Source organism: Rhamphochromis longiceps, linkage group LG22, assembly GCF_057381845.1.
Source record: "Rhamphochromis longiceps isolate RC_006_pf linkage group LG22, R_longiceps_female_GT1.1, whole genome shotgun sequence".
Classification (NCBI taxonomy): Eukaryota; Metazoa; Chordata; class Actinopteri; order Cichliformes; family Cichlidae; genus Rhamphochromis; species Rhamphochromis longiceps.
Window position 1 is genome coordinate 3,438,756 of NC_140577.1, and position 24,508 is coordinate 3,463,263.

Here is a 24,508-nt window from a genome sequence, read left to right on the forward strand (position 1 = left end):
GTTATATGACCCTTTGATCAGCAGGACCACACACACACACACACACACACACACACACACACACACACACACACACACACACACACACACACACACACACACACACACACACAAGCACCCACTGAAGTATAAATAAAGACTGGGGCAGTTTCTCAGCGTGAGCCTCAGTGCTGGAGGCTGCCCTTGCTAGCAAGAAGTTCTGTGTGTTTCTCTTCTCTGAGTCTTTACTGAAGAAGTGTTTTAGAGTATATTTCTTAACAACAACTTACTGTGAAGATCATATAAAGAAAAAACATTGAAGGAACTGGTTTATCAACAGCAAGTAGGTAAAAATTTCAAACACAAATTTAGACATAAATTTCTGTCAGCCTCCCTGTGATATCAGGAAAAACAACAAAATAAAGTTTTGATGCTTTTTTATCTCACCCAACAGCCAACAACTGAAGCAAATATAACATATTATTTTTATCATTTTAAAGGGTAAAAACATACTTCCAACTTGCAGTCTGGTTCCTCCACCAAAAGTCTACCACAGTGATACAAACTCTCTCTGAGAGAGACACGGCTCTCTGACTCTGAGACAAAACAAACTCAACAAATGATTTCTTTTGCACACTTTATCAGTCCCGTAGGAAATTAGTCCTGTGCACATAACCCATTAACATTGTGAAGCAGTGAGCAGCTGCCAATCCAGCACCCAGGAGTAGTGAGTAGAGACGGTATCTTGCTCAGGGGTACCTCAAGGCAGCCATTCTGTGGATTTGAATCCCTGAACTTAAAATTAGGGGGCGAGCACTCTACCTACTGAGCTATCGCTACATTTTTTTTTTTTTTTTTTTTTGGGGGGGGGGTGTCAATGTGTTCCCTGTGTAATTCTGGCAGCTGATGTGAAGCATTCTTTAGTAAAATTACACAACCTTCATTGTAATTTTTCTATATTGCTTACTCATTTCAAAGCTATCTATATAACATGTTACACGTGGAGTATTGTGACAAACTAGCTGATCCATCATTCAACAACATGACAAAAGTAAGTGAAATTTTATTTATGTAGCACCTTTCAAGACAAGCTGGTGCTTGCTCATAATGCTTACAAAAGTGTGCAATGAATTACAATGAAGAAATAAATGAATAGAAATGAATAACAAGACAGAAAACTGGAGGTTTGCATTAGAATCCTAAATGTATGCAGAGTCGAGAGGTACCCCAAGAGTCCAGACAGAGGATTTAATTGTAAAAACCATTCTTTAACATGCGAGCTGATTGAAGCAAGTCCCTGTTAGAGTCAGATGATTTCCATAGAGAGGCACTTTGCATCAGCAGCACCATGCTCCAGTGCTCTGGGAGAGTTTATAGTCCTGAGAGTTGAACACTGGATGACTGACAGCTGTCCTTCATCACAACAGAAGCCACAGAAATCCTCCTCATCAAAAACATGACTTTGATCTGCGTCCTCATCTGGACTCTCCTCTGCTGCTGCTTCACAGGTAAAGTCCAGAGAATCAAACTCCTCTCCTCTATCAACATCTGTCCCTCTGAAATGAAGCCCACAAAACCATGAAGCTGCTTTATGTTTTTGTCTCTGTGTCCTCAGAGTCCAGAGGACAGATCACAGTGACTCAGCCTGGAGCAGTGAGCTCTGCTGTGGGAGGATCTGTGAGCATCAAGTGTACGACCAGTCAGAATGTTTATAGCAACAACCATTTGGCCTGGTACCAACAGGCAGATGGAAACCCCCCCAAACGTCTCATTTACTATGCTACCACTCGAGATTCAGGGATTCCAGCTCGTTTTACAGGCAGTGGATCAAACTCTGACTTCACTCTGACCATCAGTGGAGTCCAGGCTGAAGATGCAGCAGTTTATTACTGTCAGAGTTATCACTACATCAACAGTCAAGATGTGTTCACACAGTGAAAAACAGTCGTACAAAAACCTCCCTCAGTCAGACTGAACAGAAACTGAAGTGACTGCTGCAGCTGGAAGATACTGCAGAGACTGATACAGTTCACTGAGGACACACACACACACACACACACACACACACACACACACACACACACACACACACACACACACACACACACACACACACACAGTAATGTTTATGTGGGTTTGACTCAAAACATCAGACTTGTGTCCATCCTGACGAGCTCGCACAGAAGAACATGTGAAACACAAAACAGTTGATACTGTGAGTCAGATCTGTGATGAAGAAACTCTCCTGTAAATATTCAAACTGGGAAGTAGTTATTAAATGAGAATATTTTAGTAAACTGCAGTACTGATATATGTATGTATGTAGATTGCTCAGCTACATTCTTGGTCACAGAAATATTTCACATGATTTGATCTGAAGATTTAAAGTTTAGTTCATCAAGTCTTTAACTTCATCTTTGTGACATAAATGATTCTGACATTTACACTTTTTAACCTGCACTGATGTTCTGAAAGAGACATTTTTAGTGTCTCCTATGTTGAGAAAGAAAGTTTAGTTTTTCTTTGGGTTATTTTATCAATTCTGACTTTGAAGAAAACCAGGACGGGTCTCATCATGGGTCACATGCAGGTTACAATAATCTGTCACCATGTTTTCTACTTCTTCTACACCCAACAGCAAAGATCATCACAAAATCCCACATGATGGAAAATAATGCAGCTGCAAAAGACCTTAAAACTATTTATAACAGGGAGCAGCTGTTGGCTGTGATTCTATTTTTAACTTATTGCTTTTTCTTTTTTTTAGTTGTTTTCATTTTTTTACATTTACACTCTGATGTGATACAGCACATGTGATTCTCTCAGTCAAAGTTACTGAAGCAGAGATTTTCAGTGTATGGAAGCATCACTGCTGAACCTGAAGGATGATTATCAGACAGAAGAGCAGCTGAATGGAAACACATGAAAACCACTATTTGAAGACCTCAGTTTTTATTTGAAGTATTAAAACCATCAACAGTGCCACAAGCATGAAAACATGAAAACTATCAAAGCAATACAGACACAGAGGGAGCAGACTGAGAGAAGCTGCAGACTAAAGCCAGTATCAGAGTCCCAGTGAGTCAGCTCAGGACTGGGAACACTGGTCTGTCATCAGAGTCTCTGAGAGTGGAGTGTGGGAGCCCTGGGTGGCCTCACAGGTCACAGAGCCCACCTTCTCCCACTGGTCTGCAGGGAGCCTCAGGGTGCTGCTCCAGCTGTAGTGGCCGTCATTCTGCAGCGCCCCGGGGCTCCTGCTCTCCTCCCAGCTGATGCTGCCACTGCCATCCACCTTCCAGGACAGCCTCCAGTCTGAGGGGAAGCCCTTGTTGGCCACACACATGACTGTAGCCTTCCCCTGCTGCAGCTCCTCACTAGAGGGCGCCAGCACGGTCAGGGAGGGGGGGGACTCGACCCACTGCAGAGAGAGAGAGAGAGATGTTAGAGAAACTGGGAGTTTGGGTGAAACTGATCTCCAGATGTTTCACTTCCCTCTCTGAGCTTGGTAACCATGGTAACTGAAAGGCTTCACTGCTGAACCATGGCAACTGACGAATTTCAGTACCAAAGATAAAAATATTAAAGTGTTTCTTTGACTTCTGATGGTCTCGTCTGTAATCTGTGAACTATTTCTTAGTTCTACAATTACAATTAAAATAATCAGAAAAATAAATTTGTCAGAATTTTATCAAAACTCAAAAATTAAACAATTTTGTATGTAAAAATGGAAAAAAACAAACCAACTTATTTTTGGTATATTTGGGAAAAATAACTTAATTACAAATTAAATCTCATAAACTGAGCCCAACGTGGTCAGCATGCTTTTAGAGCAGGGGTGGGCAACTCCAGGCCTCGAGGGCCGGTGTCCCTGCAGGTTTTAGATGTGTCCTTGAACCAACACAGCTGATTTAAATGGCTAAATTAGCTCCTCAACATGTCCTGAAGTTCTCCAGAGGCCTGGTAACGAACTAATTATGTGATTCAGGTGTGTTGACCCAAGGTGAGATCTTAAACCCGCAGGACACCGGCACCCGAGGCCTGGAATTGCCCACCCCTGTTTTAGAGTATGGTTAAATGGTAACCATATGGCAGTATAGTAATTTTAAATCTTCATCAAAGGCGAAATGAAATGGATGACAAATTATTTGCAGATACTTTGGCAAAAGGTTAAAACATAGAAACAAAAATGTGCCATCTATGAACTGTTTTTGAAGAAAAATTTCTAAAAAAAAGTTTTAAAAATTTAAGTTTCATTGAAAGAAAATGCTCAAAAAGATTTTAGTGTGAAATAATAATGGCATCATAATTGCATAATTTGTAGAAAACTGTGCACTTTTCTGTTGCACTGTCTTGTGTCTGTATCACTCTGTTCTGTTTTTGTAGTTCTTGTATACTTGCACTTTATTATAGTCCTATGTTGATTTACTGTTATATGTAGCACCAGGGTCTTGGAGGAACGCTGTCTCATTTCACTGTGTACTGCACCACTGTATATGGCTGAAATGACAATAAAGCCACTTGAACATGTTACATGTCAGTCGTGACTTGAGTGTGTTCAAAGCAAAAGGAGATAAAAGACCACAAATAAGCTGATTATCAGTAAACCGCCTGACATAACACAACACTCATCCACAAGAAAAACTGGCAAACAACAACAACAACTGGTAAGCTGCCTGAGTCGCACACAGTGGAGTGCCCGCGGAAACATAAAATGTCTCTGTTATGGGTCGAATATTTCACATTTCTATCAAGTAAATTATTCCATGCTGTGTTTCAAATTAAACTGAAGAGTCGTGAGTTCATTAGTCTTTGGTGAATAAATAATGACAGAGTCTAATATGCCATGTGTCGTTGTTTCTCTCAAGCTATATTTACCAAATTTGGACTCTTTTAACTCTAACACATCGATCCAAATTCACCCACAGATGTTCAACTGTCTTAAAGTCTGAAGGACTTGAAGGACACTTTATATGATTTATGTCAAAGAACAAGTGGTGTCATGAAACGGCTGAGCAGGCAGGCAGGAAAAGACTCAAATGCAGACTCCCAGAAACAGGACGTAAAATCAAAAACCATCTTTATTTGCTGAATGGAAATACAAAACAAAACTAGACTGGGGGAAGTATAAACTACAAACACAAAGAGGCACACAGGGAAACACAGCCATGAGGGAGGACGCAACACAGGACTGAGGGAGACGCTGACCTAAATACACAGAGGGATAACGAGAACACACGAGGAACCCAGCTAACACGAATAACCACAACGAGACAAAACGACCATGGAAACACAAGACCTTCACAATAAAACAGGAAACATGATGCGGGAGCGGAGAAGAGGCAGACGAAAGGGAGTGAGGGAACACGAGGGAGAGAGCAGACACGACGGGCTGGGAAACATAGATAAACATGATGGAATGAAACACACGGAGGAGAAACAAGGCACAAGAACTCACACCACAATATAAACACAGACACACAGAGGGAGACACAAAGGGCAACGACACAAGGGGAAATCTAATAACCAAATCTAAACAGAACAATGCAGGCATTAAAGAATGATCCTTAACATAAACAAGTAGACTGAACATAATACAAAAAAATGACAAAAACACAGGAAACGCAAACCGCTTGGTCGAATGAGCCAGGACAATGACAAGTGGTCTTGAATCATTTCAGCAAAATGCCCCTGCAGGAGAAAAGCCTTCACATCTCCTCACTGCACGAGTAAATTTTGACAAACTTTCTCATCTGTCTATAAATCATGAAGGGTTCATGTGAGTCACATGCCAAATATGCCATGACAACTCTTTTTAGACACATCACACTGATCCAAGTCTCTGCTGGAGTCAGTCAGATGATTTCCATAGAGAGGCACTTTGCATCAGCAGCATCATGCTCCAGTGCTCTGGGAGAGTTTATAGTCCTGAGAGTTGAACACTGGATGACTGACAGCTGTCCTTCATCACAACAGAAGCCACAGAAATCCTCCTCATCAAAAACATGACTTTGATCTGCGTCCTCATCTGGACTCTCCTCTGCTGCTGCTTCACAGGTAAAGTCCAGAGAATCAAACTCCTCTCCTCTATCAACATCTGTCCCTCTGAAATGAAGCCCACAAAACCATGAAGCTGCTTTATGTTTTTGTCTCTGTGTCCTCAGAGTCCAGAGGACAGATCACAGTGACTCAGCCTGGAGCAGTGAGCTCTGCTGTGGGAGCATCTGTGAGCATCAAGTGTCGGACCAGTCAGAATGTTCATTATTATTCCACCGTATCCAGCCGCCACCACTATTTAGCCTGGTACCAACAGAAAGATGGAGGAGTTCCTAAACTGCTCATTCACTCTGCTAGCAGTCGAGAATCAGGGATTCCAGCTCGTTTTACAGGCAGTGGATCAAACTCTGACTTCACTCTGACCATCAGTGGAGTCCAGGCTGAAGATGCAGCAGTTTATTACTGTCAGAGTTTTCACTGGCTGAACAGTCAAGCTGTGTTGACACAGTGAAAAACAGTCGTACAAAAACCTCCCTCAGTCAGACTGAACAGAAAATGAGTGCTGCAGCTGGAAGATACTGCAGAGACTGATACAGTTCACTGAGGACACACACACACACACACACACACACACACACACACACACACACACACGCAGTGTTTTAACCTTTTGTGACCATAGGGGGGTTTTACAACGAGTGGTGTTTGTGTTCTCAGAATAAAAAGCTGCAAGGAAGTCTGTTTATTTGATGCTGGCTAGCAGACAGGTGAGGAGCGTTTAGCTCCAAGAGCCTGGTTCCAACCAGCCTCCCTTGCTAGCAAGTAAAATTGCTGTTCATCTTGCTTCCTTGTCGTTAACGGGAATAAGTTTCTTTTTTTTTTTTTTTTTTTTTTATTTTTTTTTTTAATAAATAGGACAGGGGGAATGAATGAGAGAAAGAGGGGGAGAGAAAGAAAGAAAACCAAAGGGGAGAAGAGACGGTGAGAAGGGGGGGGAAGAGAGAGAAAAAAAAAAAGAACTCCTGGGTCACCTGTATGGAGAAAAAAAAAAAAACAAACAAAAAAAAACAAACAGAGGAGACAGCAAACAACAAAGAGCAACATAATAATAGAGAAAACAAAGCACCATCACAATAAACTAGCTAGTCATAGATATCAATATTTACTAAATAATAAACGATATTGTGCAGCACGCAAGATAGACAGCGCACAGTGTGCTTTGAGGCAGCAGCCAAGAAAGCTTTAGTCCGCGTCTGTGAATACCCATGTGTGCATACCTGTGTGGATCAGCATGCTTGCATTCCAAAGGTTTCTCCATGTAATGATCTGCTAGGGAGTGTGGGGGGGCCACAGCCCCGTCCTCCAGGGTGTGAAGCGGGTATGGAGGAGATCAAAACTCCAGACATCCAGAGGCCCCCAGAACACAAGAGACCATGGAAGACCAACAGAGGGGCAGCCGCGCCACTGTTCCAGTAAGAGCTGAGGAGAGTCCCAGATGAGGGCTCGCCCAGCAGCCGCGGAGCAGAAGTCAGGGGGAGTTGCAGTGACGCGCCCGTGAGCTCCACCGGCCCCCAGCTGTGCCTGAGTGACCGAGCCCCAGGCCGAGAGGCTGGGGGCACCCCACCTCCAAAGGGGCCCGAGCGAGCCCAAGGCCCCAGGCCCCGACAAGCGGCCGCCAAGGAGTGTGTACCCGGACGCCCACCCCCAGACACAAAGAACCACCAACACACCGACACCTGAGGGAGTCCGCCACCGGCAGGGGAAGTGGTGGTGGGTGGAGATAGGCCTCCAAACCTTGGAGGGCCTGAGGTGTCCCCAGAGAGGTGGCGTCTGATACCCAACCTGACATATAGACACAGACATACAGGCACACACAGACACAAACATCCATTCCCACCCTCATGCTCTCATATGCACTTACTCCACACTCAACCAACGTGGAGACAGACATAAAGAGACGCTGTACACACGATCACACTCCCCAAGCGTACTCTACAAACCGGGTCTAGGTACCCTTGCCCCAGGAGGGGGGAATTGCACCCAGACCCAGGTGGTGTTACCCTTTTCCCTGCGGTGGGGAGAGGCAGACCACCCCGACTCCGCAGCAGCAGGGAGGCCCCACACCCCAGACCGCAGTCGGACGGCCAACTCCTCCTACTAGCCCTCCCGCTCCAGCAGGCCGCAGAGAATGGGGGTGGGAGAAGACTCCAAACCTCCCTCCACCCACTCATTGTAGTGTTGATGCATATGTGTTCTAAGGTGCAATTAAAACCCAGGAGGGCATGGAGCTACCTGCCAAGGGAATAAGTTTCTAAACCAGCAGGGCCTGTGGAAGCGCAGAGCAGCGATTACGGCGAAGCTGCTCCTCCGGCACCGATGCCAGAGGCGGCGGGATTCCTCCAGATCGCTCGCTAACACTGTGGAGCATCAGCAGTGAGTCACGGATGTTAAAAAGCGTCTGTCGCTCATACACCAACAGGGAGTGGGTTTTCCAAGCTAGCAGGGACACCACTAAGAACACAACATACAAACATTGCAGAACCGAGAGAAAGACGGCGTGCCATAACACCCGGTGCCATCTCTGCATTCTTATGGCCAAAGAGTGCCAAAGCACTTTAAGCACAAGAACAAGATTGTTAGTTAATCATTTACAAATCAATATTGTCTGTATGGACAGCAATTTCCCCCCAAAAAAGGGCACATGTAAAACCGCGGTGTTAAGCGATGCGGTTGAAAAAGTGGCGCACCAGTGCAACCAAGGCAAAAAGTTATTCTAGAGCCCTGTAATGTTAAAGATAATTAGAACATGAAGGCACTGCTTAGCTTAACTGAAAACAATTCTGGGATTTGTTTTTTGAACTTTAGCATCATATTTGAACAAATGAAACACCAGGAAAATAACAAAGTGAAAGATGAAACATCTGAAATGAAGCCCACAAAACCATGAAGCTGCTTTATGTTTTTGTCTCTGTGTCCTCAGAGTCCAGAGGACAATATACAGTGACTCAGCCTGGAGCAGTGAGCTCTGCTGTGGGAGGAACTGTGAGCATCAAGTGTAGGACCAGTCAGAATGTTTATAACAACAACTATTTAGCTTGGTACCAACAAAAAGATGGGGAATCTCCCAAACGTCTCATTTACTATGCTAGCACTCGAGTATCAGGGATTCCAGCTCGTTTTACAGGCAGTGGATCAAACTCTGACTTCACTCTGACCATCAGTGGAGTCCAGGCTGAAGATGCAGCAGTTTATTACTGTCAGAGTGCTCACTATATCAACAGTCAGTATGTGTTCACACAGTGAAAAACAGTCGTACAAAAACCTCCCTCAGTCAGACTGAACAGAAACTGAAGTGACTGCTGCAGCTGGAAGATACTGCAGAGACTGATACAGTTCACTGAGGACACACACACACACAAACACACACACACACACACACACACACACACACACACACACACACACACACACACACACACACAGTGATAGAGTGAAAATGTTATTGTTGTTATTGGAAGTCTATCTGTATCTCAGTCAATCAAATTTTGACCTTTGACCTCTGATTCATAGCGGCTCAAATACATGTGAACCAATTCCTGAATATTGCTCATTATGAAAACATTTCTTAAAGAAAGAGAAAAACACAATAAATCACCAAAATCAGTGAGTCACAATTGTCTGCATAACTTATATAAATACTTCCAATAGAAACTTTAAGTCCAATTTTCTCAGGTTTGTAGATTTTTTTCTTTTTTGCTGTTCAATACTAGTCTGATAACTTTGTCTTTGACATTATGTTACAAATACCTATCTATATTACACCTGGCAAAATAGCACAATTAATATACAATGTGAAAACTACCACAGTACATACCAAAGTTCACTATCAGTCCATTTATTACATGAAGAGTGCAGTAATGCAAATATTTATTGTGATGCTTTCAGCAAGAAGGGAGAAACAAGTTAAACGTGACAGACAGTTTATGTTATGATTACAGTTGATTTTACAGTTGATGATTACAGATGATTACAGTTTATAATATTTACACATCACCTTGTTTTCATTTCAGTTTGACAGAAATATTAATATAAAATTAAAAATTTATGCAAACCTGGTTTAGTAAGTTTCCACTGGGAATATTCATATTACTATATGAATACAACATCTTTGTGATGTTAACATTCACCCTTATGCATATTTAATTTTTACAATCAGTGTAAACGTAATTTCAAATTCCAGTCTGTTTCCTGCACCAGTTATGTTGGTTACAGTGCTGCAGTACAAACAGTAACAAAAGCAGACAACACAAAAAGTAAGAAATAGCACAATATATAGAATCTATACATATATATAAGTCACCTACTATATATATAAGTAAGTCATGATCACTGTTTACTCACTATTGTTTTGAACCAATAGTTTGTTGAATTCTCCCAATTCTTTGAATCTTTAATAACAGAATAATCTAATAATTCCCCCTTTTGATCTCTGAAAGAGATCACTTACAACATGCACTCCAGGGTCGCAAGGTCCAGGTTTTCTTGATCCTGAGGCCCTCTGTCCCCCTTTAACGGGTGGACCATATGTGGGATGACCTCTGTGTTCACGCAGTTCAGATGCAAGCAAAGTTAGATTTACAACCATAACAGCAGTTACAGATGACTCTCCCATCACTCCCCAGTTCTCCCACAACTTTATTTTGGTGCTCCAGTTTTCCACTCCCATTTTAATGCCCCCTTATACCTTTCAAATGTACTTAGACTAGAACCTCTGTCTAAGGAGCTTTTAACCTTTATTTTTATTGCTGCAGCTACCAGTGTCTTCCAGTTTGGGTGATTCTCAGCTTCTTTCTTCGACCTCCGGGGTTAGACCACCCTTTAGTCATTGCACAGTTCTGGGGATTATTCTGCCCCGATTTCAAACAAGGATCTGTGTGTTTTGGGTTCACCGGCGTGTCCCCCTTTTTGCCAAGAGCCTCTCGAACCTCGTTGGTCTGGTGTTCCTGGTTTTCGCCAACCCCTTCATGGTTATTGCTGTGTTTGTGGGATCCATCTTCTCCAGGAGCCCAAACGTCATGACACTTGACCCCAGTTGCTGTCTCGGCAGTCCCTACATCTGTCTCTGCTGTGAAGGGTCCTCACATCTCCGGGTCCCCGTCTGGTGTCTGTTCCTTTCTCTGCAAGAGACAGAAAACCAAAACACCTCTCTCCCTAGCCTTGATAATCTAATATTGTTATCCATTGTTGTTCTAATGATTCAAATTTGGTTTAAAATATTATGTTCAGGACCTATTCTAATCATAATCTATGTGTGTGTAAAAGAAATCAAAAATTAGTGAACCCTTTCTAAGTCTAACACATTATAAGCTTAAGTTTTACCATAGCTAAATTATTAAACACACAAATAAAGTCATAAAATGTTCATAACACCATTGTTTGATGTTCGGACTCAACTCCCCCTTTTTGACACACTCCCATGTGTCAATTCATTGGAGCTAGACAATTAAAAGAGAAGGTTGGTGACATCATATCTCAGAAAGTATCAGAAATTCTTCTCTCGAGTACCGTTGCTCCAGCCTTGTCATCCCTGAGGATCTTCGATCCCGAAAATGTCCCTTCTCCTCATGTAATAAAGTCTGTCATCCTTCCATGCCCTGGTAACTGGTCCATCCAGAGCTGTAACATTTTGAAATGTACATACAACAAGCCAAACCACACCTTGGTCACACCAACCCTTTTCTGCCCCGAAGATGTCCAATGCCATCCTAGTATGGACTGTCAAAAGTGGCTTTAACGCTAACTATCCTGACAATCCATTTTATAACGTTTCCTGGTCAGATTTGCCAATCTCTGCACCAGGGTTGTAATAGTTTTGCAATTTTCATCAGTTTTTATTTTTATTTAGCTTCGACTTCAGATTTTCAATTTTCATCAGTTTTAATCAGTTTTTACCAATTCTTTGCTAGTTTAGTGTAGTTTTTATTTTCTGAACATCCTTAGTTTCAATTTAGTTTTATTTGTGTTTTGCAAAAATTAAGTGTAACAAAATCCCAGTTCCATCATATCAGTCATGCTCTTCTGGTTATCCTTGGGTGTTGAGACTAATAACTATTAACTCTTGCCGCACCGTGTGGTCCTAATTTTGGTTCAAGTGAATTGATAACCTTTTGAAGGCGATTGTTTCACACCTTTATTTAGATGTCCCAGTCCTGTTGTCTCGGGATACATCACGCTGCCTTATCTGGGGTTAGCTGTTTTCTGGGGATGCGGGTTGAGTGGGTGAGCTCTTCAAGGAGGGGGAGTGTGCTCCCCCTGATGAGGTCTTCTAGGTAAGCTAGGTTAACCTTCTTGTGTGGGCTTTTCAAGTGCACTTTAAAATTAGTGGGACTTTTAGTTTTATAAATGTCCCTCATGTCCCCCTGATGACCCAGTATTTCATTTTTGCACACTGTAGTACACATTTTAGTTTTTGCTTGTAGCTCGCATACTCTACTTGCCACTCCTCTAATTCCTGATGTTTCTTAGAGAGGGCAACAGTACCTTTAAAATTATATCACATGTGTGGGGGTGTGGCCTTGCCAATTGTTTTGCCCACCTTTTCAAAATGGCTGGCGTGCCCACAAGCACATTTCATGGAAAAAGAAAGGTAAGCTTGATATTTACATTTAAAATGTTTTGTTAAACTCAGATTTTTATTTTATTCTTTTTGCAAGTACCCCTCCTCGGTGGCGAGAAACTGTTGGTGTGGTCAAGTGGGTGCTCTGGAAACAAACGCTCAGGACAGAACAGTTATCAGTCATGTACTTCCTACAAATTTTGCATATGTTTTATTTCATATTGATCCTCTGAGTGTAATGGTACATTTTAATTTGAATTTATCCAAACTAAACACAATATTTTCTTTATCTACTTTGCTCTTGTTCTTTTTCAGTACCACATCCTATCAAATGTCCCTGTCGATTATATTCTACATTTAATAACTTACTATTTCAAGTGAGAACCTAAATCACGTGGACCAATGTTTATTATTGCATATCTCTATTCTGAATGTGGCCAGTCATTCATAGGTATTGTTCAATTTTGGCGATTTTCCTCTATAAAATTTAATTGACTTTTTTACAGTGGCCTGCTGTGGTTAATAGTAACATATTCCAGTCATGAGTGATATCAAAAGTCTTCTCCACTGTAGCATTTGGCATTCCCAATAATATAACATGATACCTTACTCAAAACACAGCTAATATAGCACAGTTTTCTTAATGCAAACATCGGTAACTCAAAATCAGCAACCACAGTGTTAAGTCTGCAGTTCATACTTATGTGAAGCTAGAGTCTCCTCCTCCAGTCTCTCTTATCCTCCTGCTCCTGAAAAAACAAAACAAAACAAAGCGAAGCATCCACCCTTCTCTTGTCGGCTGGGTGAATTGTTTATGAATTGTTTATTGGCATTTACTAATCCTAAAGTGGGTGCAGTCATTGTCTCAGTATCAAGTCAGTCAAAGCTTTTAGTCTTCAGTCCATCACAGTCCATTCACATGCATACCTCCATACACATTCATACCAGATGTTGCTGATAATGGAGTCTCACGCGCAACCTATTCGAGCATCCATCACCAGCAAGATGACGTCATCATTTTAAAGGAAAACAATTCCTTGTTGTTTTTTGGGCCGGATTGACTCGGTGCAATCCTTTTAGATCAGTGTTCCCTATAAGTGAATTTCTCCCAAGCCAATTACAATCATGGAGAAGCACACTTTGCAACTGTTTACAGTAATAATATTTTATAGCGCTTTAAATTTCAATCTTTCAGGCCTTGTTTAAAGAGCTGATTGTTAAATCATGAACTCACAACATATCAACATATCACCACCGGTGGATCACACCTCTCAGATGTTTTTTCTCCAGTGCACTGTAACAAAAACGAAAACAGACATAACCAACAAAATACTACTAAAATAACACAAACTAGGGCCCGTTGCAGACATGTCCAAGCATAAAACTATCCCTCTCTCGCTTACGAGAAAGAACACAAGCCAAAGCTCACTGATAAAATCAAGCTAGCGCTAAACAAAACCAAACAATCAACCAGAAATTCACAGGAACATTTTGCTTCCTGCCGGGACAATATTGTGTGGGAATGAGAAGCTCAGGTGCCGTAACACCTTTTGTTCCTCCTTAAATTAAATCTCAATCACAGAAAATGCCGTACTCCGACCTAAACTTACACTATTAATTCATCATTTTCACTCTGTGCCACTGTTCCTCATCAGGGCTGTGTGAAGCACAGCAAAGAATTCAGTCAAGGCCTTGAGCCATAAACAGACATCACGCACAGACATTGTTTTCATAACCAAACTTTTTTAGACCTTATTCCTAAAATCTACACAAATGCCCTCTGGGTGACATATAACACATTCTAAGTATTTAATGGTAATCAATGGCTCCTCATAAAAATTATGCATTGGGATGTTTGTGTGCAGCATTTTGCATATCAGCATAAGCAAAGCATTCTTCATTGCATCAGCGTGTATGTGTGTGTGCGTGTGGATCACTCTTCATTGCACAAGCGTGTGCATGTGTATGTGTGTGCATCACTTCTCAGTGAATCAACATTCCCGTGTGTGTGTGTGTGTGTGAGTGTGTGTGTGTGTGTGTGTGTGTGTCATTTCTCACTCACTCAACGAGTACACGTGTTCATGTGTGTATTTCACTTCATTCTGAATCTGTGTGTTTGGAGACGTGTGTGTGTGTGTGTGTGTGTGTGTGTGTGTGTGTGTGTGTGTGTGTGTGTGTGTTCATCACTTTCCTGTTCTGGTGTTCTGGGTAAACCACGGCCTGAAGCATGCCCTGGGGTCCTGCCCCCCTCCTTTTCAGTTTGTTTGCGACCATTGCTGCTGCTGCTGCTGCTCAAAATTCAGTCCGTCCTGGTTCTGACCCCAATTGGGGCAGTCCTTTCTCCAGTGTCGATGTTCACCGCAGGTGAAACCTGCATCTTCTTCTGTGTTTTTGTCCATTCTGAGGTGCCTTCTGTCCTCAGTTACTCCTCTTGTCTCGGTCACGCCCTTTTTCGCCACCCGATCATCCGTGTTGGTCCATCACTGTCCTGCACAGTGTGAATGCAAAGTTATCAAGGTCAGCATTCTTTCGCTCGGCCTTACTTTTCATTCGGGCTTGGCGGGCGTCTCGTCACAGCTCTGTCAGCTGACGCAGTCTGGGAATTTTCCCCCGTGTAGTGAAACGGGCCTTAGGTTTAGTGCTCTCCGTCTCGGCTGCATGAGATCACATTCCTGCAGGTCTGTTAACATTCTCAGGTCGTTGTTGTGGGTCCAGCTGTTGCAGCATTTGGTCAGTGTCACGTATGGGGGAGAGCAGGAGTCCAGTCAGCCTCGGCTTTCAGGGCCGGCAAAGCAGCCTGTAATTAAATATGTATAGAAAAAACAAAAACAAAACAAAAACAAACAAAAAACAAAAACAAACGAACAGGAAAATGATGTTGTGTTGGCTGTGTTATTCAGAGGGGAGACAACGGGGCCAGGCCCTGTGTCAGCCTTCTCTCCCCCTTTTTTTGTTTTTTGTCTCCCGATATAATCAACTCCTAACCCACCAAGTTGACAGGACAACACCGGTATATGTTAAAATTCTTAAGATCATGTTTAAAAGCCCAAAAAAGGAACTTTCTTTCATTCAGTAATCACTTTTATTAATCAATCAACAGAAAACATGTCACAATTTGAATCTTTTAACCACTAAATTTGTTGTGTCTTGCCTGGTTGGTTAGACCAGTGTTCCTTTTTTTTTTTTAGTTAAATTGTTGTCCTGCAACCCAGAGGGTTTCTTTGTCAGTAATGTATAGACTTCATCATTTAAGTATGTTAATTTTTCTTTAACCTTGCTGGAAAATCTTCACGTGTTCATGAGTGTAAGCTGTTTCTTCATTGCGTGTATGTGCATTTGTATAAAAGCAGGTTAATTTTATCTTTTCTCAAACTAGGCGTTACCTTAAAAGGAGCCTTTCTCTCAGATTTCTCTGCTTGTGTGTGTTTTTGTTTCACCTTTTTGTTGTGATGCTCCGGACGCCTTCCCAACCTCCACAAGTCCGTTGGCCCCAATTTTATGTGTTAAAACTTCTCTTAATTTCTCCTCTAATTCTCTCCTCGCTGCTGTCTTTTTCACAGCTGCTGATTCGTGCTGGGTGTGGTTCCCATTACCTATAATTTTGCTTCGGCCGCTGTGCTTGTGGGGGCAGTTGGTCCAGGTCCGCAGCTTCCTGTATTAACACACTAAGAGATTTATTTAATTTCATTTTCATCACTTTTAAACCGATAAGCAGGCAACCCGCCTACCTTGACAGCGTAAACTGTACGCCAGTCTCCCAACACATTCCTCTCTCTACTCCTCCATAATTCTCCACTGCACACCTCTTACTATCTCTCCTTTTTATTTTTATTACACCACAGAGTAATACACCCAATTATGCCCGTCTATCTCTATGTGGCTCCAAATTCCCTCTTTATTCTAATTTCACACTCGTCAGGGGACAGGCACACAACAATTTCAACCACTGAAACGAGGAATTTAACCTTTTTATATTTCTTTACTAATCTAGACTCAACGTTTGTTCGCAAAATGTGTCTTGTTCTAGTCCGGAATAAATGTGAACCCGTGATTACACGGCCGTTCCAGTGTTATTTCCGTAGCTATGCGGGGGCCCTCACCTCCCCAAGTCACCACCTCGGCACCCGGACGCCGCCGGTCCTGGCCACGCGTCCACAGACAGGAGGGTCGCCACTCCTAGGGCAAATGTTCCACAGGTACACTAGGCATCAACCTTTGATCCTAAAATGTGTATTTGCTCTAATGTCCTCCTAATCAAACACATCAACCGTCACTGTCACTGTGTTCACGCTTCACACTCCACACAGAAAACACACTCAGAGCGCGCCTCACTCACACTCTCACTCAGTGCGCGCTTTACCCACAAGACAGCACCCAGAGCGCGCCTCGCAGCTTCACACACACTCTCTCACCCAGAGCGCGCTTTCACACTCACACACAACACTTTTCCTCAGCGGGAATTTTACACAGAAACCTCTGAGCTCAACTATTAGATCTTCTTAAAGCACACTGCACCATAGACCGAAATACCCCTTTCTCTGCGCTTATGACCGCCACAACGGGGCAAAGTCGCATCATAAAAGTGATGCTTGCATCCCCGAAGTTATACCCGACATCATAAACCAGGTTTTGCTCTATGTACTTCTTGGCAAGTAAAATTTTACTTTGTTTTATGACCGCAGCCCTTACAAAAAAAACTCGACTGACGCCACAAACCACCATCAAGCCTCTGTTTAATGTACTAAAATTAGCACCAACCACTACTGCACTTCACGGCCGCATCACCGGAACACGGCCGTATCATAAACCAAACCTACGGACGTGTTTCGCTCTCGCGTTGCCAGTGTTTAACCGCACCGTGAAGCCAGCATCTGCTTTTCCTTAAATCAACTTCTATTTCATGGCCGGCAAGAGCCAGGACGTAACCGACACCATAAACAAACTTCAAACCTCGACTTCAATGTACTGAACTAATGGCTGCGTCTTCCGAAGAAATTCTAACGTATTATTGCTACAGAAGCCAGTATTAGACAAAATTAAATGTGGAAGGTAAAGTGGCTGCAACTAGCTCAACGTAGTATCTTATTAGTTTCTCGGTAGAAGCAGTTTACTGCAACTAGCTCAACGTAGTATCTTATTAGTTTCTCGGTAGAAGCAGTTTACTGCAACTAGCTCAACGTAGTGTCTTATTAGTTTCTCGGTAGAAGCAGTTTATTTAACACACTGGAATTCAGCCTCAACTTATGTTGTTAGTATCTTGCGCCAAAAACCAGACACCGACAAATTTATTGTGAAAATACATGTGACTCAGTGAACAGATTAATTTGGAAAGCCCAATATGCACATTTGGTATTTATAATACAACAGGCTGTGCTTACCTTTTTATTTTTGGACCGGTCCTCTGTTCACCTCGCCTCACGATCTCACCAAAGGTCAAATCTGCACCTCCTCAGCACACCAAAGATCCGGGTCACGGCACCAAGTTGTTGAATTCTCCCAATTCTTTGAATCTTTGGGCTGAAGGAAGGACAATACTCGGTGTATAAATGCTCAATCAACAATCATTTATTTCCATACAATTCAACAGTCAGAGCATTACAACGTCCGGACGGGAGAGATGCTACCAGAGGGTCAGGCACATGTCTCAAAATGGTGACGGGTTGCTCAGCTTTTTATAGTCTCTAGTGGCCCCCAGCTAGTCGTAAAAGCCAAAACATCACATTTTTTCTCTGTTACAGCGCCTAAGTTATGACCTCGGCTCCTTGCTCCTTCTGTTCTCTGCAAAGGTGGGGGTATGGAATGTTGTCTATCTCCCTAGACACCAAGTCTCCTGCTTACAACCTTCTTTTGATGATTCAGCAGTAAAGCATGTCAAGAAAACAGTATAAGACATTCACAGCCGATCAAGGATACAGAATGATGCACACTTATCTAATGAACTACAAAATGATTATGTTCTTTTAACTCAAAAGTATAATGAGAACTAAACTACATACAGCTCACACACTCTATATTAAAGGGTATAATGTGATCTACAGCAGTATTCTAATTCAACTACTTTGATTACATATATAAGGTAACATATAATAACAGAATAATCTAATAAGTTCCATTATTTAACTGTAACACTGCAGCATATATTAAGAGGTACTTATTAAAGCACAAAGTAACTAAACATTATGCCGGTAACACAAGTTTGATTGCTTGCAAGCTTCTGCACAGACAGCATGCTAATGCTAAACTAATCAAGAATCCAGGGTGATGTTAAGCTAAGTGAATGGATAGGATAGGGATTTATATTGGCGTGAGGGACTGTAGCCTATAAGTTCTTATTGTTAAATGATAGTTATGAGATGGTGTGTTTCAGGTAATTTTACAGAAAAACACCAAAATAATGTACTGCATTACTTTAAAAAAGTACTTTGCATAATAGAATACTTTAAGATACCTCAACACTGATCATTTGACTCATTCTTATATTGTGCTTTTCTACTCCACCTGAGAACTCAAATTGCTTTATATAACAAGCTACAACATGCTGAAACATTCATTAAACAGCATGCAATGACTTTGCATGAATAACGGCGGTGTCGCTCAATATTCTCAGTAATAAAATCATAATCTAAGTTCTTATCAATTCCCCTTCGCACTTATTCTTCAACATAAACTTCGCTTTACTTCATGTATTCAAAGTGACTTAATTCTACTGACTCATATTGACTTTCTACACATAGCACACTGGTTTCCAATAAGAATCCTGGAAATCATTATTTAGAGTTTAATATTGACATCACCACAAAAGTAAGACAAACACTCAATTCTTATTTAATGTCGATTTTTTTTATTCTTTAAAACTTTAAACAAACTTTCAACTTTAAACAAAGCAATGAAAAATGAGAGAAGAAATTGGAAAAAAAAAAAAGCTACAGAATGCAGTGTGAAAGTAAGACCAGCATAAAAGTCACATATAGTTCAGGACTGGGGACACTGGTCTCTCATCAGTGGCTCTGAGACTAGAGTGTGGGAGCCCTGGGTGGCCTCACAGGTCACAGAGCCCACCTTCATCCAGTGGTCTGCAGGGAGCCTCAGGGTGCTGCTCCAGCTGTAGAGGCCGTCGTTCTCCTGCACCACGGGGCTCCTGCTCTCCTCCCAGCTGATGCTGCCACTGCCATCCACCTTCCAGGACAGACTCCAGTCTGAGGGGAAGCCCTTGTTGGCCACACACATGAGCGTGGCCTTCCCCTGTTTCAGCTCCTCACTGGAGGGACCCAGCACCTTCAGGGCTGGGTGGGTATCACCTAGGAAACACCAATCAGCTTAGAGGACAGGAACCACAATTTGAATTTCTCCGTTAAGAAGTTTCTGTCAGGTGTTTTTTCTGCTCCACCAGTCATTCACTCACACATTGTTTCACTTCCCTTTCAGAAACCTCTCATGCATATCAGCACAGAGAGAATCATCACACAGTTTGAGCTGAAATATGTTCAAACTACACTGGAAATAAAAGAAGCAGATGTGGAAACATTTACAAAAACTATTTTAGCTTCAAATCCATCAGTTATTTATAACACATCACTTGTTGGAGATAAGAAACTTAATAGCACTACTTGAATGATGTGGATTAATTTTTTTTACTGCTTACATGATTTTAATGACATTTGAAATGATATCTGCTACAACAGAAACACCAGACGTGCTGCACACTGTCAAATGCCCATCTTTAACTTCTGGAAATAAAATAAGCAGATATGGCAACAATTATACAAGATGTTAAGCTTCAAAAACCTCCGTTCTGTATAATACACAAGTTTTCTACTTACCTCATGTGAATTTCAGTCATTTATTGTAGTGCTTTTATGATTTCTAAGCAAATTCTACATTTTTACTGACTAAGTAAAAGACCAGAAATCTTTATCTTCACTCTGTTTAACTTGAGGACAGTTACATTTAATTCATCTTAGAAACAGTGACTGTGATTTCAAACTAGAAAATAATCACAGGCTGATGACAGTTTATATTATTTACACAATGCATCGTCTTTATGTCAGAAATGTCGACATAAAATCTAATTAAAGCTGATGGAGTCAGCCTCCAGTGTACAATGGTTATAATATTACCTCTACATGAATACTTCATTGTTATAAAGCTAACATTTAAACATCGATGTAGTTTCTTTAAAAACATTATAATCTTACTTCCAACTTGCAGTCTGGTTCCTCCACCAAAAGTCCACCACAGTGATACAAACTCACTGAGCCGCTGCACAAAAACCTCTGACTGTAGAGAGACACGGCTCTCTGACTCTAACAGACTAAATTAAAACCAAAAGCTCTCAAGAGTTAACCAGACATATATATATCTCAATAATCCTCAAGTCCACTCTGATGTTTTATATTATTTGTTAATATTGATTTTAACATTTATTCTGAAGCTAACTTTGTGTCTTCATGAAAATTGATCTAAAAACTATTTTAATGATTTTTGTTTTCTGGCACACTGAACAGAAAAGTCAAGATAACCACAAGAAAGAAATCTGATACAATAAATGAGGTTTAAGTTCGACTTACTTCCAACATCCAGTCTGGTTCCTCCACCAAAAGTCCACCACAGTGATACAAACTCATTGAGGCGCCGTACAAAAACCTCTGAGACACGGCTCTCTGACTCTGAAACAAACAAACTCAACCATATGAATTGTTTTTATCATAGCTTTATAACATATTAATAGTATAATTTTAAAATAAAATAAACACAATAAAATAAAGTTCCAAAATTATAATTTGAGAATTTACATTTTATAGTTGTTAAGATACATCACTACAAAAGCTCCCTGTCACAGCTGCAGGTTTTATTGGAAGGACCCAAACGCAGACTCAGATTCAGGGAGTGAGTTTTATTTAACGTAAGTGAAGCACATAACAGGAACGGGTATGGTGTGAACAAATGTCACTGGAAAATGCCTTTCATTGTTAATAAACTTGCTCACAGCTACGCTGTCGTCCGTGCTTGCGTTTGGGTCCAAATCCTCCTCCAGATGATCTGCCTCCCAGATTGTGACATGCTACCTCTATCAGCAGTAACATTATCAGTAAATACCAGTGGCCCAGCTACACTTACAGCCAAAACCATCAGTGCCATAACTTTGTCTCCACCATCTTTGACAGATGTTGTGATTTGCATCAGATCAGTTTTTCTCCTTTTAATTTTCTCTTCCAGTCATGCTGAAAAAAGTTCATCTTTTAACTGTTTTTGACCTTTTAAATGTTTTACTGGCAAAGTCTAATCCAGTCTTCCAGTTCTTGAGTGTAACTTGACAGTAATAAAGTTTTTTTTCTCTATGTTTGATTTAGTTTGTCAGCTGATTGATGATTTCCTGGACCTCATGCTGATACATGCAAGCTCACCTCTTGAACTCAAAATACTTTGTTTCCTCATTATTCCAAGATGAGTTACAAAGATAATCTTGTTTCCCCATGAAATGGTTTGTAGTAGACAGTCATTCAATTACTTTGCACCATTTCCCAGCATCCAGTGTTTATTTCAGAATCCAGCTATCCTCTGTTTCCATTTGAAATTGTAGTTAACACCTTCAATCAGTAGCTCTTCTGTGTTGTTTTAAGTGCAGTACTGTACAAATGGCTGGTGAAATTCTCCAAGAGCTTTGCTGTTTTCAACATAATGTGTAATAACAACCTCATTATAATATATATTGTCATACCAACAGTTACCTGGGTTGCCACTCTGACCAAAGAACACGTGTTGTAAATTTAAGCATTTGCTTCAAACGTCATTAATTCATCATCTCATAGCATATGGCTACTTTTCCCTCTGTGGATCAATCTTCTGACAGACGTTTTCCTAGAAATAACTCCATTACATAAGCAGTCTGATTTGTTGTACTTCTTTAAGTAATAAAGCTTTTTATGAATCTCAATAAAAATATAAATATTTTTATTAATTCAATGCTTTCATTCAATGAAGGCAGATGTTTTTGTGTTATTTATTTTAAAGAACTCAACTATTCTTCATCCCAGATAATCTATAAATTCTTCCTCTTTTACCAACTCTGCGTCATTATAAATTAAACAACATAATATATGTTTTCAATCAAAATAGCTTTCATTGGTCTGTGACCAAGTGTTCTGTGTTTAATTTATATTTCTTGATTATTGTTATTCATGGTTTTAGTTCTCTTGATGATGATTTGTTTTTCTTTTCAGAAGAGTGACCTTGTGTTAAGATGGACACTACGGATAATATTCATTACAGTTGATCATTTACTATTGACATTAATAAATGAATAAGCCGTTCTGTTAAACACTGAATAACTGATCATTCAGTTATGAGTCACCTATATAATTTCCTAAATTAGCTGTTGGGCCAACAAATTTATATATAAAAAAAAAGCATCAAATGAAAGTTATAAAAAATATTGATGATGTCACACTTTCTATTTCAATCTGTGATCTTATCTGACAGGATTCTGGAGAGGCTGGAGCTTTACCCAGCTGTCCCAGGGTAAGGGGCAGGTTACACATTAACTGTAACTGTAAACCATAAACTGCAAATTAAATTTTGAGTAATTTTTAATATCAATTAATAGGAAACTAAGCAAAAACAGAAAAGACATCATTAATTCAGACAGAAAAAGCACGAAGGATTTCATTGTGTCAGTCAGATGATTTCCATAGAGAGGCACTTTGCATCAGCAGCACCATGCTCCAGTGCTCTGGGAGAGTTTATAGTCCTGAGAGTTGAACACTGGATGACTGACAGCTGTCCTTCATCACAACAGAAGCCACAGAAATCCTCCTCATCAAAAACATGACTTTGATCTGCGTCCTCATCTGGACTCTCCTCTGCTGCTGCTTCACAGGTAAAGTCCAGAGAATCAAACTCCTCTCCTCTATCAACATCTGTCCCTCTGAAATGAAGCCCACAAAACCATGAAGCTGCTTTATGTTTTTGTCTCTGTATCCTCAGAGTCCAGAGGACAGATCACAGTGACTCAGCCTGGAGCAGTGAGCTCTGCTGTGGGAGGATCTGTGAGCATCAACTGCAAAACGAGTCAAAGGGTAGATGATGGAGAAGATCAATTCTGGTACCAACACAGAGATGGAGAACGTCCTAAACTGCTCACTAGCTATGGAAATCGCAAAGTCTCAGGGATTCCAGACCGTTTCACAAGCAGTGGATCAAACACTGACTTCACTCTGACCATCAGTGGAGTCCAGGCTGAAGATGCAGCAGTTTATTACTGTCTGGGTGAATTCAATGTTAACAGTCAGTATTCGTTCACACAGTGAAAAACAGTCGTACAAAAACCTCCCTCAGTCAGACTGAACAGAAACTGAATTGACTGCTGCAGCTGGAAGATACTGCAGAGACTGATACAGTTCACTGAGGACACACACACACACACACACACACACACACACACACACACACACACACACACACACACACACACACACACCTCGTGAAAGTAGACTCAGCTATACAGACAGAAAAACACTCTCTTAATCAAAATCCAAGGAACAGGCCGATGTGTTGAGTTGGATGATTTAATAAGGAAAAAGTGTGAAACTGTTGACAAAACCAGAAATAAACCAATAAAGATGTTGCATCAATATACAATATAACAAACACACCAGTAAGTCACATATTCAAAAATATGAGCACAATATTTATCTGCTTAGTGAGTGCCCGAATAAAACATCAAATGAAATCACGCTCATGATCAAAATGTAAAAGAAACCACATGGCATATGAGCTAGCTTAACCTTACTAGCTTAGGTTATACATGCATTCAAATTAAATTCAAACTACAAACTATATCTCACCTTCACAACAAATAATAATGCACACAAGTCGTCTCAGTGATAACAAACAATATTACTTACAGATGATGCCGTTTAT

At 41.1% G+C, this 24,508-nt stretch overlaps 1 pseudogene and 1 gene segment (V, D, J or C); both read right to left on the reverse strand.

Moving 5' to 3' along the window:
* Window positions 1-2,780: 2,780 nt before the first annotated feature.
* Window positions 2,781-24,508, reverse strand: part of LOC146643128 (Ig kappa-b4 chain C region pseudogene) — a 63,645-nt pseudogene continuing 41,917 nt past the window's right edge.
* LOC146643129 (Ig kappa-b4 chain C region-like) overlaps window positions 19,022-24,508 on the reverse strand; it is a 55,686-nt gene continuing 50,199 nt past the window's right edge. The window contains 1 exon segment of the C gene segment in view: window positions 19,022-19,887. Within this exon segment, the coding sequence occupies window positions 19,562-19,816 (255 nt within the window).